Source organism: Littorina saxatilis, unplaced genomic scaffold (assembly GCF_037325665.1).
Source record: "Littorina saxatilis isolate snail1 unplaced genomic scaffold, US_GU_Lsax_2.0 scaffold_2141, whole genome shotgun sequence".
In the NCBI taxonomy this organism is placed as follows: Eukaryota; Metazoa; Mollusca; class Gastropoda; order Littorinimorpha; family Littorinidae; genus Littorina; species Littorina saxatilis.
This window is the reverse complement of record NW_027126170.1, coordinates 1-17,680: the sequence shown is the minus strand read 5'-3', so window position 1 is coordinate 17,680 and position 17,680 is coordinate 1. Positions and strand designations below refer to the sequence as shown.

Here is a 17,680-nt window from a genome sequence, read left to right as displayed (position 1 = left end):
ATGACAAGTGTAATTTGGAACACATTTTGGAAAAAAGGTAAATGTCGGACCATTTTACCCACAGACTCGAAACTTTGTAGAATGGTCGTGGACGAACTGACGTTCATGCACAACAACTATGAGTATATTTGCTAAACTCAAACCACTGGAGAAATTAACCCCTTCGTTGTAAAGTTACACTTGCGCAATGTTGCGCAAAATTCATCAATTACAAAAACCCATTCATCCACGGGGAATGCCCTGATCCTGCCTGTAATTGCTGTATTCAAGTCACTGATTGTCTAATGCTGATTAAGATATACTATGTCATTCGAATTACTCCAAAGGGGAGGCTTAAATCGGGTTAGTTTGATTACCGCTCAATTTCGAACCTCGTACTATCAAGTCGATCCCCAAATTTGGCAACTGTTTTTGAAACTGCACTGGAACGCTGAAGAAGAAAAAGAAACTGCGCAAAAATCAGACCCTTTGAAATATAAACTGTCAATTTGTGGAAGGGTCATGCATTGACTGAAGTTTATGTCCCCAAAATATAAAATGATTCGGTAGACAGATGTAGAAGTTTTTGAGGGTTGCATTTTTGTTAGGTCACCTTGTAACTGTCCTTGAATGCACGTAATCTAACAGATCACACATACACACACACACACACACACACACACACACACATTTCCTGACACACAAATGCATTGACACACACATACACGCATTTCTAAACTACACCAAAGTAACCCCACTGAGAAGAAGTAATCACAGATAAGAGGACAAAAGGAGAAACCGAGTACGGTACTGAATGACAGTCCAAACACTGACGCCGGCTACAGTAACTATCCCTCATTTATCTTTACAAACAATCAGATACTCCGGGTAGGCCTGCACATCTTTGAAGATGACGAAGATGCCCGGGTTGTTGACGTCATCTACAGCGCTATCGAAGACGTGGTCGGCAACTCTCATGCACATATCACTTATCTTTACAGATAATCAGATACTCCGGGTAGGCCTGCACATCTTTGAAGATGACGAAGATGCCCGGGTTGTTGACGTCATCAACGGCGCTATCGAAGACGTTGTGGTCGGCAACTCGCATGTCCTTGTGTCCCTTGACGTATTTGCCGACAAGGGCTTTGCAGAGAAACAGGCGTCGTTGACCTTGACTGTCCTTTTTGGCGTACTGGTTGTGGCACGAGTAGGACGCCTCCGTTGCGAAGTATACGCCTTGTCCGTGTGCGGTACCTTGCATATTTAAACGGTTTAAATAATCAGAATATAGTGTACACACCAAAAATACTTTTGAGGAAAAGAAACGAAGATCGAAGTTAGCAACATAAGTTGTAAAGTGTAGGTTCGATGGCCACATTACTTCGGATCTCGAATTTCTTATTTCAGAAAGGAGGCCCACTCCGCCTACCGTAAACCCTCTATTTCTTATCACAGAGCCCCCCAAGCTTTTACATACATAACAAACCTATACTTTCATTTGGACGCTTATTGCGAGGAACGTCGTAGCTACTGTCCGATGGGGACGTCGTGGCTACTGTCCGATGGGGACGAGCATTTTTCAAAGAATTTATTTCGCGTCATCCATACCGGTATGGCTTTAAAGGGCGCCAGACGGATGTTTAGACAGTTTTACTAGAGTGCAAAAGAGAGAAAGAGAGAGAGAGAGAGAGACAGAGACAGAGACAGAGACAGAGACAGAGACAGAGACAGAGACAGAGAGAGCTAGAGAGAGAAATTAAGATACAGACAGAGAGACAAAGAGAGACAGACAAATGCTGCTAAAAACCCAATCGCTAACCAGAACGGGCTGACAGGTGCATTTAATCTCTAAATTTATTGTTCCCAACCTCTTTGAATCATAAATGCTGTTAAAAGTCATTCCTTGTGTGTTTCATCACGTTAGTTTGGATGCTTTTGCGAAAAGCTCAAATCGTGCTGTAAACCTCCTGTGAGGCGGAGTAGGCCTATGAGGTGTGACTAACATCTTTAGTTTTAAAGGAACAGACCGGTCTGGATTGCATTCTAAAAATTACGTTCACAACATTGGCACCCTATCACAGATTGTGCGTACTTTTCCACTACCAAAATGATGACAAAAACCATGTTTGGTGGCTTCTTGCCAGACCATCATTTTGTTGTCGGTCCTCGGGGAGCATATCGCCTTCTGTTACATTTTTTCAACCACCGCCTTGCTGCCTCGGTTGGTAAAGATGAAACGAAAGATGAGATGCTCCCCCCTGACTTAAAAAAAGGTGGTCTTACAACGAGCCACCAAACATCGTATAATGACGCTGTAACGTTTCAAAAAAAGGGCATGGGCGTTGAAACTTACGTTTATTTCCTCCCGAGTAGCTTCTGTTGAATCCAAAACGAACGATCCCATCCACACTCTTTTCCTTGGTTCCGTGCCACAGTGTCGTTCTCTCGCAGTCCTTCACTCTCCTCCTCATTTCTGCTTTCAACGCCATGTACTGCTTGTGCAGTGTGGTGTTTTGCACTCGTTCAATCTGAAGAAGAAACAAGTCGCGTAAGGCGAAAATACAACATTTAGTCAAGCTCAGTCGAACTCACAGAATGAAACTGAACGCAAAGCATTTTTTCCGCAAGACCGTACACTCGTAGCATCGTCTGTCCACCGCTCGTGGCAAAGGCAGTGAAATTAACAATACAGAAAAGCGCGGTAGCGGTTGCGCTGAGGAGGATAGCCCGCTTTTCTATATCTCTATTCTTTTTAACTCTCTGTTAGGAAACGCTACCGTTGCTGAACTTTGGTTCGGTTTTGTGTGTTGCATGTAGTTGACTTATTTGTACTTTGTGGGAAAGTACCGATATTATATTTTGTAAACACAATATTTATGCTTGGACGAGAATGCAGGTGAACTTTCTAGTCCTGTCAAAACAAGTTGTTTACCATGCTGTTTTAGTGTGAGTTCGTGGCGTTCGATCCGATTAAGGGCGTCGGCACCTTTTGATGTACGTCACAGAGAACGTCACCATTCTAGTCCATGGGCGGTTCGCATATAATGTAGTTGTATCATGTTCGGTCTGAAATATTCTCGAGATTGAGTATTTACTATATATGCCAGCGCGATTTGAATGTTAAAAAGCTTCTATTTGAGTTCTGCTACGTTGTGCAGTTGTATGTATTGAATGCTGAATAAATCCTCGAACTCAATTTGACGAGTTGTTTTCTGCTGCTGCGAAGACGGGCGACGTAGAATAAAAGAACACAACTATACGACATTTGAGAACTTGTGGCAATCTCAAGTGTCGTGTAACAATTGGGGGCCAAGCCAAGGATCTACGTTTAACGCCAAGGGTTTTCCAGTAACAAGGACCAGTGTCAAGACAGTCACAGGAGGTAGCCATCAATCGGGTGTATCCTGAGGGATCAGTATTGAGACTACGGAACCGTGGATTCGGTGTGACTGGTGAAGAGTTTGGTAATCGCCGCAGCTCGGTACGGTGAGCGACGCCGGAGTGTATCGGGATTACAGAGGTTAGCTGCCGTTTGGACGAGACGGACTTCGTCGCGGAGCTAGTGCATTAATACTACGAAATACGACTGGGGTACGTCGTGTACGTATCGTGAGCAGAGTGCGCCGTCACGTTAGACGAGGAGGGTGGCAGCCTGCGTCTACGAAGGTGAACAGCGACGAGAGAAGCATCGGAGGTGCAGTAGAGACTGTGTTCTTTTAGAAGACTACATTCGTCTACGTTCGTGGCTGTGAAAGAATACAGACGAACGCACCGGAAAAGACCAGAATGGCTGAGTTCTGGGCAAAAGGAGTTGAACTGGGACTGAAAGGCAAGCAGTTGACGGAGTTCGTCGAGTCCCAGACACGACTCCTGGCGCAGCGTGAAGAAAGACAAGCGCAGCGTGAGCGTGAAGAAAGACAAGCGCAGAGTGAGCGTGAAGAAAGACAAGCGCAGCGTGAAGAAAGACAAGCGCAGCGTGAAGAAAGACAAGCGCAGCGTGAAGAAAGAGAAAGGCAAATTGAGCTGAAACGCTTAGAGCTCCAGATAGAAATGGAGACGAAACGCTTAGAGCTTCAGACAGAAATGGTGCGTGTTCAAAATGAGCACGAGGCACCACGCCAAAGAGATAACCAGCAGCAAATGTTACACAGGGCACCGAAACTTCCAGCATTCGCTGACGGGAAGGACCAGATCGACTGCTACCTTGCAAGATTCGAGAGGTTCGCTGAGAGTGCTAGATGGCAGCGCGACGACTGGGCGATTCAACTCAGCGCACATTTGACTGGGGCAGCACTTGAGGTCTACACTAGACTCTCAAACGATGACGCCAGAGACTATGATGTACTGAAGGAAGCTCTGTTGCGTTGCTACAACTTCACTGAAAGGGGCTACCGTCAACGCTTCCGCGAATGCCAGCCATTGTCTGGAGAGACACCGAGCCAGTTTGTGGAGCGCCTGTCGTCATACCTGCAGAAGTGGGTGGAGTTATCAGGTGAAGAGCAGTCATACGAGAGTCTGCGGGACTTGATCGTGAAGGAGCAGTTCCTTAATGCCTGCCCGAAGGACCTGGCGACCCGCTTGGAAGAGCAAAAACTGCGGGGTTTGAAGGACATTACTGATGCTGCTGAACGTTATCTCATTGCTCATGGAAGGACCCTGGGGACGTCAAAGTCATCGAAACCTTTCCAGAAGAGCGGAAACCAGGGAAACCAACCTGCCAAGGGACAAACTGAGTCCGCACCATCATCCAATGAAGGGCAGAACATAACGTGTTTCCATTGCAATGCCAAGGGTCACCGAGTCGCCAACTGTCCCCAAAAGAAAAATAACGGACATGACAATGACAAAGCGCAAGAACATCGACGGAGATATTACGACAACAAGAGGCAAACGAGTGGCTCGAACCAACAAGTATGTGCGAGCAGCGTCATACTTCCAAGGGCTGTCGAGCAAGTGGCTACACCATCGGACGTGGAAGAATGTATATCTGATGGCCAGCTTCTACTCGCCAATGGCAGGTCAATCTCTGTCGTCGCCAGCGCAGCTGTGTCAGTGTCGAACATGCCCGTGTCGAAGGGATTTGTTGAGAAGCAGGAAGTGACTGTTCTCAGAGATTCGGGCTGCAATGGGGTCATTGTCAAAGAGGATCTGGTGCCAACAGAGAAGTTCACTGGTGACTTCAAGTGGACGCTCATGGCTGACAGCAAATGCGTGAAGGCACCAGTGGCAAAGATCCAGATAGATACTCCATACTTCACCGGAGAAGTTGAGGCCGTCTGCCTGAAGAAGCCCTTGTACGATCTATTAATTGGGAACATTGGGGGTGCGAGACGTCCTGATGACCCTGATTTCGAATGGAGAATGGGCTCAGCTCAGCCTGCTGCTGAGGAGGAAGACCCATTGCCATTCGCAAATGATGATATCAGCGAACTGTTACGAGATGACAGAGCCACTGTGCATCGCCGCGACCAGCCGCAGGTTGTAAGCGCTGTGACGACCAGAGCCCAGGCGAAGAAGGACAAAACAACTACGCCACTCAGGGTCACCAACAGTTCTGCAACTGCTGTCGTGGACAGGAATCGGCTGATTCAGCTACAGGAAGCTGATTCGACTTTAACAAAGTACAGGAGTCGTCCTGTCAAGGAGATGACTAAGGGCGAAGGCACTGTGCACTTTGAAGTAAAGGCCAAGATCCTGTACAGAGTGTTCCAGCACCCGAGAGTCAACGGTGGGAAGCCATTACGTCAAGTTCTGGTGCCTCAACCACTTAGGCGCCAGGTGATGGAGGTGGCCCACGACTCTATTATGGGAGGTCACCTGGGTGTCAAGAAGACATCGGACAGAATCCAGGCTGCGTTTTACTGGCCAGGACTGCATGCAGATGTGACTCGATTCTGCCGATCGTGCGATATTTGCCAGAAAACCATACCTCGAGGAAGGGTCCCGAAAGTGCCGTTGCAGAAGATGCCTTTGATCGACCGACCTTTCAAGAGGGTGGCCATTGACCTCATCGGCGAGATCAAACCGCCAAGTGAAGCGGGTCATCGTTGGGTACTGACCCTGGTAGACTATGCAACCAGGTACCCAGAAGCCGTGCCTCTGAAGAAAATTGACACCGAGACTGTTGCCGAGGCACTTGTGGACATTTTCAGCAGAATTGGGGTTCCTGAAGAGATCCTCACAGACCTGGGGACACAGTTTGTCTCTGAATGCATGGAAGAGGTCAACAGGCTGCTGAGCATTCGTCACTTGACTACGACACCCTATCACCCGATGTGCAATGGGCTGGTCGAAAAATTCAATGCGACGCTGAAGTCCACGCTGAAGAAACTATGCAGTGAGCAGCCAAGGCAGTGGCATCGCTACATCAATGCCTTGCTGTTTGCATACAGGGAGGTGCCACAAGAGTCCACTGGATTCTCCCCGTTCGAGCTGATGTACGGGCGGACCGTGAGAGGCCCGATGCAGATACTAAAGGAATTGTGGACGAAAGATGTGGACACACCTGAAGTGAAGAACAGTTACCAGTACGTGTTCGAGTTGCGAGAGAAACTGGAGGAGACTCTCGAGATTGCGAGAGAAAACTTGAGAAAGTCTCAGGATAGCGGAAAGCACTACTACGACCGCAAAGCCGTAAACAGGAAGTTTACACCAGGTAACAAAGTGCTGATACTGCTTCCCACTGATCACAACAAACTACTGATGCAGTGGAAAGGCCCATACGAGGTTGAGGCCGTGGTAGGGATCAACGACTACAAGGTGAATGTCGGCAAGAAGTCCAAGATCTACCACGCTAACCTCCTGAAACTGTATGTGGAGAGACCTCCGGAAGCAGTACAGGTCGCAGCAAGTGTGGAAGAACCAGCCGAACTAGACGAGTTCGACGGCGAGGAACTACTGGAGTTGGGAGACCTCCACAAGAAAGAGGGAGTGGATGACGTCAAGTTAGGACCTGACCTGACAGAAGATCAGCAGAAGGAGCTGCATGATTTTATGGGCGACTTCACCCATAGGTTCTCTGATGTTCCAGGCTCTACGTCCTTGGTCGAACATAAAGTCCACCTCACATCTGACGTTCCTGTTCGCTCAAAACCATACCCTATCCCGTTTCAGGCTCGGGAATCCTTGAAGAAGGACATCGACAACATGTTGAAGATGGGGGTCATCCGTGAGTCATCATCCCCTTACTCATCTCCCGTTGTTGTGGTCAAGAAGAAAGACGGCACAAACAGGGTATGCATTGACTTTAGGAAAGTCAATAAGATCACCGTGTTTGACCCTGAACCAATGCCGACGGCAACTGATCTATTCCGACAGTTAACCGGCAGTAAGATCTTCTCAAAGATCGATCTCAGCAAGGGATATTGGCAGATTCCTGTGCGCGAAGAGGACATACCAAAGACCGCCTTTGCAACTCCAGACGGAACGTATGAGTGCCTGCGGATGCCTTTTGGCATGGTGAACAGTGGTGCTACCCTTACGAGGGGAATGCGAAAAATGCTCAAAGGAATGAAGAATGTTGTGTACTACTGGGATGATCTGCTAGTCCACACGGAGACCTTTGCGGAGCATCTGGAGACTTTGAGGGAACTGTTTTCCCGCCTGACAAAAGCCAATCTGACCGTGAGACCCAGCAAGTGCATTTTGGGGACCGACAACGTTGACTTCATAGGTCATTCACTGAAGGAAGGTCAAAAGGAGCTTTTGTTGGAAAACGTCACCAAGATCCTCAATGCGCCACGTCCTGAAACCAAGAAGCAGGTGCGATCCTTCCTTGGATTGGCTGGGTACTACAGAGAGTTCATTCCAAACTTCGCCGCCATAACGGCGCCTTTGTCGGACATGACCCGAAAAGGATGCCCCAACCGAATACTTTGGGGACCAGCTCAGGAGAAGGCATACCAGACCGTGCGCGACCTGATGTCACGAGACCCGGTGCTACGCCTTCCTGATACTGCCAAAGAGTTCATCTTGCGTACAGACGCATCGGACGAAGGGATCGGCGCCATGCTGATGCAAGAACATGGAGGTAAACCGTTTCCGGTCAGCTATGCCAGCAAGAAGCTGTCAGGAGCCGAGAAGAACTACTCGACCATGGAGAAAGAGTGTTTAGCCATCGTGTGGGGAATCAAGAAACTTGAACTCTACCTCCAAGGGGTGAAATTCGTGCTTCAGACTGATCACAAACCCCTCACCTACCTGAACTCTGCGAAGTTTGTGAATAATCGTATCATGAGGTGGGTGATGTAATTGCAGAACTTTGATATGCGAGTGGAATCGATCAAGGGTTCAGACAATGTTGGAGCAGATTTTCTCAGCCGAGTATGTGAGTGAAACTGTGTTCATTCTCTAACAGACTAATGTACATACCTGGATTTCAATCTGTTATGTATACATAATATGTGTGCAGGTAGCGTTTCAATGATTGAAAGAAATTAGGTAAATTTCTTCTTGTGTTGGGGGTAATGTTAGGAAACGCTACCGTTGCTGAACTTTGGTTCGGTTTTGTGTGTTGCATGTAGTTGACTTATTTGTACTTTGTGGGAAAGTACCGATATTATATTTTGTAAACACAATATTTATGCTTGGACGAGAATGCAGGTGAACTTTCTAGTCCTGTCAAAACAAGTTGTTTACCATGCTGTTTTAGTGTGAGTTCGTGGCGTTCGATCCGATTAAGGGCGTCGGCACCTTTTGATGTACGTCACAGAGAACGTCACCATTCTAGTCCATGGGCGGTTCGCATATAATGTAGTTGTATCATGTTCGGTCTGAAATATTCTCGAGATTGAGTATTTACTATATATGCCAGCGCGATTTGAATGTTAAAAAGCTTCTATTTGAGTTCTGCTACGTTGTGCAGTTGTATGTATTGAATGCTGAATAAATCCTCGAACTCAATTTGACGAGTTGTTTTCTGCTGCTGCGAAGACGGGCGACGTAGAATAAAAGAACACAACTATACGACATTTGAGAACTTGTGGCAATCTCAAGTGTCGTGTAACACTCTCTGAACGTGTTTTTAATCCAAACATATCATATCTATATGTTTTTGGAATCAGGAACGGACAAGGAATAAGATGAAATTGTTTTTAAATCGATTTCGGAAATTTAATTTTAATCATAATTTTTATATTGTTAATTTTCAGAGCATGTTTTTAATCCGAATATAACATAATTATATGTTTTTGGAATCAGAAAATGATGAAGAATACGATAAACGTAATTTTGGATCGTTTTATAAAAAAATAATTTTAATTACAATTTTCAGATTTTTAATGACCAAAGTAATTAAATTTTAAGCCTCCAAGCTGAAATGCAATACCAAATTCCGGCCTTCGTCGAAGATTGCTTGGCCAAAATTTCAATCAATTTGATTGAAAAATGAGGGTGTGACAGTGCCGCTTCAACTTTTACAAAAAGCCGGATATGACGTCATCAAAGACATCTATCGAAAAAATGAAAAAAACGTCTGGGGATATCATACCCAGGAACTCTCATGAAAAATTTCATACAGATCGGTCGAGTAGTTTACTCTGAATCGCTCTACACACACACACACACACACACACACACACACACACACACATACACCACGACCCTCGTTTCGATTCCCCCCTCTATGTTAAAACATTTAGTCAAAACTTGACTAAATGTAAAAACACACCAATAAAATCTGAAAATGGTGTGAAATGTTCCAAACACGTCTTCTTAGGAAAGTTAAGGTATTGTCATGTAGAGTCCTGTGAAGTTAGCCAATTAGAAATCGGGTGGCTTTTCCCCCTTGGGAAAGCGAGCTGCGGCAGTACGGCACTATCCACTTTGCTGCGTTTTGTACTCCTTTTTTTCCCGCATGTGTCTGTTTGTCTTTTTTAACCCCTTAGACTTTCGATGTGAATGTGGGGTCTTTATCGTGTGTATGCCTGCACACGACGCGGTTCGGACCCCACCCCGATAGCGACCAAAGCGCTAAAATCCGAATGTTCGCAACGACAGTAACCTTCGCTCGTCGTAGATGCGAGGTGTATTTGCAGGAACTGTGGTCGTCTTCATTAAACTGAAAGGTTAAGCTGCCTAATTACTGAAGGAAAAAAGCAATCAACATTGGATGAAGTCTCACCCGTACGATTTTTGTAGACGGTTGCTTGACGCTTTCTCGAAATGCAGTTTCCACTTTTTCATATTCAGGATTGTTTTCTTGGAGGGGAACAAGGTCCAGTTCATTCTTCCCCATACCTTTCCAGTGTTGCGGGTTTTCAAATGCCATTTCTGAAAAATATAAGAAGCAAAGAACTGTTGCAAACAGGGTAACAGGGTTCCTGCTGACACTGAGCGATTCGCGTCGGTTGACCCACAATACGACTTATGGTCAGTCGATTTATTCTTTTACATCGAAAAATCCTGAAGCTGCCAAAATCCTAAGTATTTTTCTTTTTAATGAAAGTATAGTCATGTTGATATTGTCCACTCACAGCCTTCGTCTTACTTTAATTCAAAACTTAATTGAATTATTGATTAAATGATAATGACGTGGTAACATCAATGGTACAGCCACTTCTGCACAAAACGCCCTCTTCGAAATGCAAAAGTATACAATGCAAAAACTAAAGTAGTTTCTTTGATATTACTGAAATGGCAGCTTCAACAAAAAGAAAACAGAGAACAGGCCACGAATTCTCTAATCATATATCACGAAGCATTTTTGACGCTTCAAAACAAAAACTTAACTTGTTCATTTGGACGTGTTAAAAGAAGAACTCAAATCATTTTCTGATTACATCATGTTATAGTGTTCTTGGTATTATATAAATATGATCTCAGATCATGCTGTGCTTTGCAGTTTGTACGAGCTGTTTATATCAAATGTTATTCAATGAAGTTATATGGGTCTATCTTTCCGGAGTGGCCTAAGCTAAGTAAACAAAAGCTCACCCTCTGTGATGGAATGCCGGTGAACAGAAACAGGTGGGTGGTTCGGGTCACCTGGAGTTTCTGGAAGTTCCTTCCATTTGGCGAAGTCAATATATGTGGCACCAAGCATCTTGTTGGGATCCTTATTTCTTGGAAACACAAACAATTAGGACAGAATCAGTGGCGTGAAGCGATATAAAACATTTAGTCAATATGTCGGTCTGAAAATAAAAGACGGACACTAACAAAAGCTGACTTTAAACGGGGTCAGGACAACCGCGCTCGCCATTAAGAAGAGTTTCAAAATTGTGACCCTCTACCACGGAATGAGTCGCATGTCACCTTTGCATGATTTTCATATCTTTACATTTTCCTAAAGTTTTTTTATGCTCTATCCAGTGGTGAAAACCGTTTTAGAAAAGAGCTATAAGCCTGTGACTAAGGTGACCCTCACACTGTTACCAGACACTCCCCGGACTTATATTAAGCCTAGCGCAGAACCGCGCGAGGTGACATGCGACTCATTTCGTGGTGGAGGGTCACAATTGGTTTGTGGCAACAGAAACTAGGCCCTACGTTAATATAGTAATTACACCCCTGATATAGACAGTACAAAAAAAATCAAGCGTTCACCAATTCAAAAGCAGGTAACTTACATGTACGCCATTTCAATCCTGTAGTTTGTCAACGGATCGTAAGGTGTGAGAACGTCGCCGGTCCAATCCACATCAATGCGACTCCACTGCACCTATGAGTTTTACAAAACAAATAATGTATTTCAAACATTCATACTAAAAGGCTTATCCTGCGAGTAAAAAAAACAACCCATCGCGCACGCACAAAAGGAAAATCCATTCTGAACTGGGTCGTTCGTCATCGTTACTACGCAGGGGCGGATCAGTTCATTTTATGGGGGGGGGGGGGGGGGTTTTCCAAAAGTATATTGTGAAGATATGGGTGTGAAGGCGTGAAGCGCCTAGCTTGCTAGGGGGGTCCGGGAGCATGCCCCCCGGAAAATTTTGAAAAAAAGGATGCAAAATGGTGCAATCTGGTGCATTCTGAGGATGATCATTACCAGTTTCAGGCAGCAGATTTTGTCACTGATTAATACCCCAAAAATTGAAACTCAACCCAAAAAAACACACAAAAATATTTTTATTTTTTGGCTGGGGGGGGTTTCCGGAAACCCCAGAAACCCCCCCTCCCCCCCTCGTCCGCCCCTGCTACGACTGCGCGGGTTATTTTGCTCCGGGCAAAGGTCAAAGTTATTGCCTACTGGGCAATATCGCGGTAGATTTGCTCACTAGACTAACAGAGACAAAGAAGGAATGTCATGGCTAAACTCCTGCGAATCTACTGTTATTCTTGGTTTCTTGATCCCCTGCTTGTTTGCTCACTTGCTTGCTTGTTCGTTTCTTTGTTCAGTTGGTTATTTTCCGGCTGTCCCAACACATGTTCCTTGTCCCGGTGTGCGTTCAAAACGCCCCGTCCCAGTATCCATTGCTCCAACCACATCTACATTTTGTTCCGCTGCCAGACTTACCGATTTTACAGACGCTCCAGGGAGGGATGTCGGGTCGCTGTGTTGGGCTACCCTCGGAAGATGACACTGCACTGCTGCCGAGTCACTTCGACGGTGTTCAGTAGTGGTTCTGTCCCGAGCCAACGGACGCAGCCCACTACCTACTATGCCCCCTACTAACGACATTGACTGTTAAGTCGCGGAGACAGACGAGTGAGCGTCCCCTCCAGAGAGCAGACCGCAACTACGTCCCTCCGTCGACCCTCACCAGAAGGTCACACGTTGAAGACTGACAGCAGAACTACTTTTCAGGGAAGGAAGGAACAGGAACACCGAGACCAAGGTCGCCATGAGAGCTCCGGGCATGAAAGGCCACAAGAGCTTGGACAATTTATAATTTTGGATGAGATTAGGATGATAATAAGGATGATGCTAAGGATTTCCCATTTGGTTCGAGACAATGTGACAGGGCAACACTCTCCGCTTACTTTCATGACATATCCTGGCGTCAACCAGGCCCGAGAACTGATGCACCTGCGGTGTTGGTCAGGTAGACAGAACCTGAACCCCCTCAGAGTCGCATTCGTGAAGTGATTGGGTTTTGGTTGTTAACGTTGCGTGTTGGTTTAATGGAAAAATTGGCTGCCCTGCTGGCTTGTTCATCAAAAGTAGATGGAAGGATGTTTGTCTTTCTAATTTTGGTTTTATAGCTTGACTGATTGCCTCTTTATTATTTAGTTCTTGCGGCTTGCAGAACTGAACGTGCCAAACTTATACAAAACACGTTCTTACCTGAGTATGTTTTTTTCTTTTAAATCAGTAAGAATTAAAAGTTTGCTAAGGATGACAAGAGTTCAATCTATAATGTTAATTGGTTTGTTTTTCATTCGTCAGCTGCTTGCTTGTCTTCCTGCTTGATTTTTAGTTGGTATGTCAGCGCGGCATTTTCCTAAAAGCACGTACATTTACACACCTGTTTGGACATCAACAAAGCGTGTTGCTTCTCGTGCACATCTTGTTCGGCCTCTTTGATAATCTCGTGAGTGCGGATCCTGTCCAGATCCGACAGAAAGCCTCGCAGTTCTATCCTGTTTAGGTTGTAGTTGAGCGTGACATCCACGTGCACTTGCTTACAGGCACTCAGCAAGGAATTCCGCTGTGACAAAAGAAGATACCTCTTACGATCGCACTCTAAAATCTGAACATGTCAAAGACAGACCTGGGAACTCATACGATTGCGCCGTATTTTGTACGCATGATTGTCTAGAATACGAGCAGTACGGACAGTTGAAAAAAATACGACGAGAAAAAGTCCTAGACTACATTTCTTCACAATCTCATCCCGAAGCCGATACAGTCATGCCTGTCTTACACTGTGCCGAATATCCTTGCGAATATGAACATATTGTATTCGGAGAAAAAAAACAGACAAATGGACAGGAAAAAATATTGAAAATTCGAAGCCTTACGAATCCTTGCGAATGTCTTACGAATGTTGCGAATGGCCTTGCGATTGTTGCGAGTGCTTGCGAACACTTTATGAATAAAGCGGATACGCAATCGAGTGCTTTAAAAGCTCTTGCGATCGCGTCTTTCCGTCATTTGTTCTCCAGCAACCAGACAATACACATCATTTCATCATGCTGCTCTTAAACTGTGCCGAATTGCCCTTGCGAATAGAATTCGCCAATAATTCGTAATGATCGGGACATGGTCGCAAGACATTCGTTAAAATGTTATTAACCATTCGCCACCATTCGTCGATTGTTGCGAACATTAGCAACATGCTCCTAATATTCGCAATATTCGCTAGGAAGGCATATTCGTAACTTTTTTCGCAACGTACTCGTAAGTATTCGCAAGTCATTCGTTATCATCGCATTGTATTCGTAGCGCTCGCAAGGCATTCACAACCATTCGTAATACATTCGCAAGAAATTCGTATGTGGATTCGTATGCATTCGCAATGATCGGTAGAAATTCGCAAGCACTCGCAAACATTCGTAAGACATTCGCCAGGATTTGTAAGGCTTCATATGTTCAATATTTGTCCTGTCCATTCGTCTTTTTTTTTTGTTGCCGAATACAACATTTTCATAATCGCAAGGATATTCGGCACAGTGTAAGACAGGCATAATGCCAAGACCTAACGAATGGTTGCGAATGCCTTGCGAGCGCTACGAATACATTGCGATGATATACAAATGGCTTGCAAATAGAGTTTACGAATACGTTGCGAACATGTGAAGAATATGCCTTCCTTGCGAATATAAGGAGCATGTTGCTAATGTTCAAAACAATAGACGAATGGTGGCGAATGGTTAATAACATTTACGAATGTCTTGCGACCATGTCCCGATCATTACGAATTATTGGCGAATTCTATTTGCAAGGGCAATTCGGCACAGTGTAAGAGTAGCATTAGTAAACATTGAAAGAAGCATTTTTTTAAACGTATTGGTAAACTTAATTTAAACATATTGGTAAACTTAATTAACGGTGCAACAGACGCGTGTAAAACATGTTTGAATCATGGATGTTCAAATGCTGTGTGGAGTACGCTCATATTTTTGAAAATACACAAGTTTTCTTGAGAATACTCCAAGTTTGAAACCGGGGTTCCCAGGTCTGTAGAGAATTGACCAGGGGTGTTCGAGAGCTTAGGTGTGGGCTCTCCTGCCTGATACAACTAGCACACAAACACACACACACACACACATACACTAACACGTACACACATACCCCCTCCCCATACACACACACACACACACACACACATATTTACCTGAAGATTGTCCCATCGCTCCAGATGCTGTGTGTCATAGCTGGGTGTTTTGACATTTTCATGGTAACATTTCTGCAGTTTTGCTGCCGCGGCGTTCGCTGAAGCCAGGCTGAGCGCAGTGATACGGAAAGTCGCCGTTTCTTTGGTTCTCGAGAAGTAGTCAACTACAATGCAAAAACACTTCCTTACAATGTGGCGATGCTGCTGCTGCTGCTGTTAACAACAGTGGCGTACAAAGACACAAATGTTCAGCGTAATCATTTCGGCGTAATTACGACCAGTTCGGTCTTAGTTAGGTACCAAACTTCGTTTTTACATTTAGTCAAGTTTTGACTAAATGTTTTAACGTAGAGGGGGGAATCGAGACGAGGGTCGTGGTGTATGTGTGTGTGTGTGTGTGTGTGTGTGTGTGTGTGTGTCTGTCTGTCTGTCTGTCTGTCTGTCTGTGTGTAGAGCGATTCAGACTAAACTACTGGACCGATCTTTATGAAATTTGACATGAGAGTTCCTGGGTATGATATCCTCAGACGTTTTTTTCATTTTTTTGATAAATGTCTTTGATGACGTCATATCCGGCTTTTCGTGAAAGTTGAGGCGGCACTGTCACGCTCTCATTTTTCAACCAAATTGGTTGAAATTTTGGTCAAGTAATCTCCAACGAAGCCCGGACTTCGGTATTGCATTTCAGCTTGGTGGCTTAAAAATTAATTAATGACTTTGGTCATTAAAAATCTGAAAATTGTAAAAAAAAATAAAAATTTATAAAACGATCCAAATTTACGTTCATCTTATTCTCCATCATTTGCTGATTCCAAAAACATATAAATATGTTATATTTGGATTAAAAACAAGCTCTGAAAATTAAAAATATAAAAATTATGATCAAAATTAAATTTTCGAAATCAATTTAAAAACACTTTCATCTTATTCCTTGTCGGTTCCTGATTCCAAAAACATATAGATATGATATGTTTGGATTAAAAACACGCTCAGAAAGTTAAAACGAAGAGAGGTACAGAAAAGCGTGCTATCCTTCTCAGCGCAACTACTACCCCGCTCTTCTTGTCAATTTCACTGCCTTTGCCATGAGCAGTGGACTGACGATGCTACGAGTATTGCTGCGTTGCATTGCGTTCAGTTTCATTGTGTGAGTTCGACAGCTACATGACTAAATGTTGTATTTTCGCCTTACGCGACTTGTTTCTTATTCCAGTAAAGCCTCTCCCTCCAACAAATCGAGCATAACAGTGATTTCCTTCTGTAATAACTATGACGTCATTAACCGTTCGGGGCCAACGTCAACTTGTAGTTGGCTTGGGTGTCCAGAATGTACGTCGGTCCGAGTGGCTCTGCAGAGGCGCGCATGCATATGTTTATAGTTGTGTCTGTATTTTGAAACATTGACAGTTCTTAATCGCAGAAAGTATAGTATTTTAAGGGCTCTGACGGGTTATTCTTCAAACTAAACAGAGCAAGGATAGACGTCCTGGGGCAATCTTGAAAACTTTCTGGAGACAGACCTCATTAAGTGGTGAACTCTAACACTAACTTCATGCACAGGACTAAGTAAGTAAGTAAGTAAGTTAGTAAGTCGGCCGGTCAGTCAGTCAGTCTGTCAGTCAGTCAGAAAGAAACAAGATAAAGAGAACACTTACAACGTTGAAGTCCCTGTGCGCTGGGGTTGATCAGAGTCTGGTCAATGTTTTGATCTGAAAGGGGGACGAAAAATAGAGACACCTACAATCCCTGAACTCACGCGGAAGGGGTTAATAGATAAGAAAATCACAACATTCAAATTATGTTGATTTGGATTCGATAGTTTTATGCACACAAACCATTCTTGAATCGTCTACAGTAAACAATCCCCAACAGCATCTACTGATACAGATTCGGCTGTTCACACACACACACACACACACACACACACACACACACACACACACACACACACACACACACACACACACACACACACACACACACACACACACACACACACACACATCCATGCGCATGCACGCGTACCAAAGTAGTGAACACCAAGAATTTACAGATTTAGCTTACAGAGTTTGAACACGGCTTACCTTTGTCATCTTGATCGCTAGCAGAGTCGGACAGTTGTTTCTCGTAACTTTTGTGTTCTGCTTGAAAAGGCTGCAAGTACATTTGAGCGTCAACACCTCAGGTTTATCAAATAGAGAAAACCCGAAGTTGATTGATGAAACCAATGCTGTTTTAAAACCTCTTTCCAAAACGTTCAATAATTTCTGAATAGGTGCTTAAAATGTTACCGAACTGTACTTACAGTACACATCTATAATGAAGACATAATATCCTGAAAGTGCAACTGCAATCCACTAGATCATCGCTACAATACAGCTAGTGTGTTTATTTTTAAGTTTTCCTATCACTTGACTTTACTTAATGCCTCAGATTTTACGCTGTTTGTGACGTTTGCTTTTTGTCTGCTTACTTACATG

At 44.5% G+C, this 17,680-nt stretch overlaps 1 protein-coding gene across 1 annotated transcript; it reads right to left on the bottom strand.

Moving 5' to 3' along the window:
- Nucleotides 1-6: 6 nt before the first annotated feature.
- Nucleotides 7-17,454, bottom strand: LOC138954630 (protein mono-ADP-ribosyltransferase PARP14-like). Its single transcript, XM_070326430.1, has 9 exons — nucleotides 17,285-17,454; nucleotides 16,856-16,909; nucleotides 15,201-15,364; nucleotides 13,389-13,571; nucleotides 11,550-11,641; nucleotides 10,915-11,042; nucleotides 10,103-10,251; nucleotides 2,336-2,510; nucleotides 7-1,236 (listed from the first exon to the last, which is right to left on the bottom strand). Exons 1-9 carry the CDS (start codon nucleotides 17,364-17,366, stop codon nucleotides 965-967), a joined length of 1,299 nt encoding a protein of 432 aa, XP_070182531.1. The 5' UTR covers nucleotides 17,367-17,454; the 3' UTR covers nucleotides 7-964.
- Nucleotides 17,455-17,680: the final 226 nt, after the last annotated feature.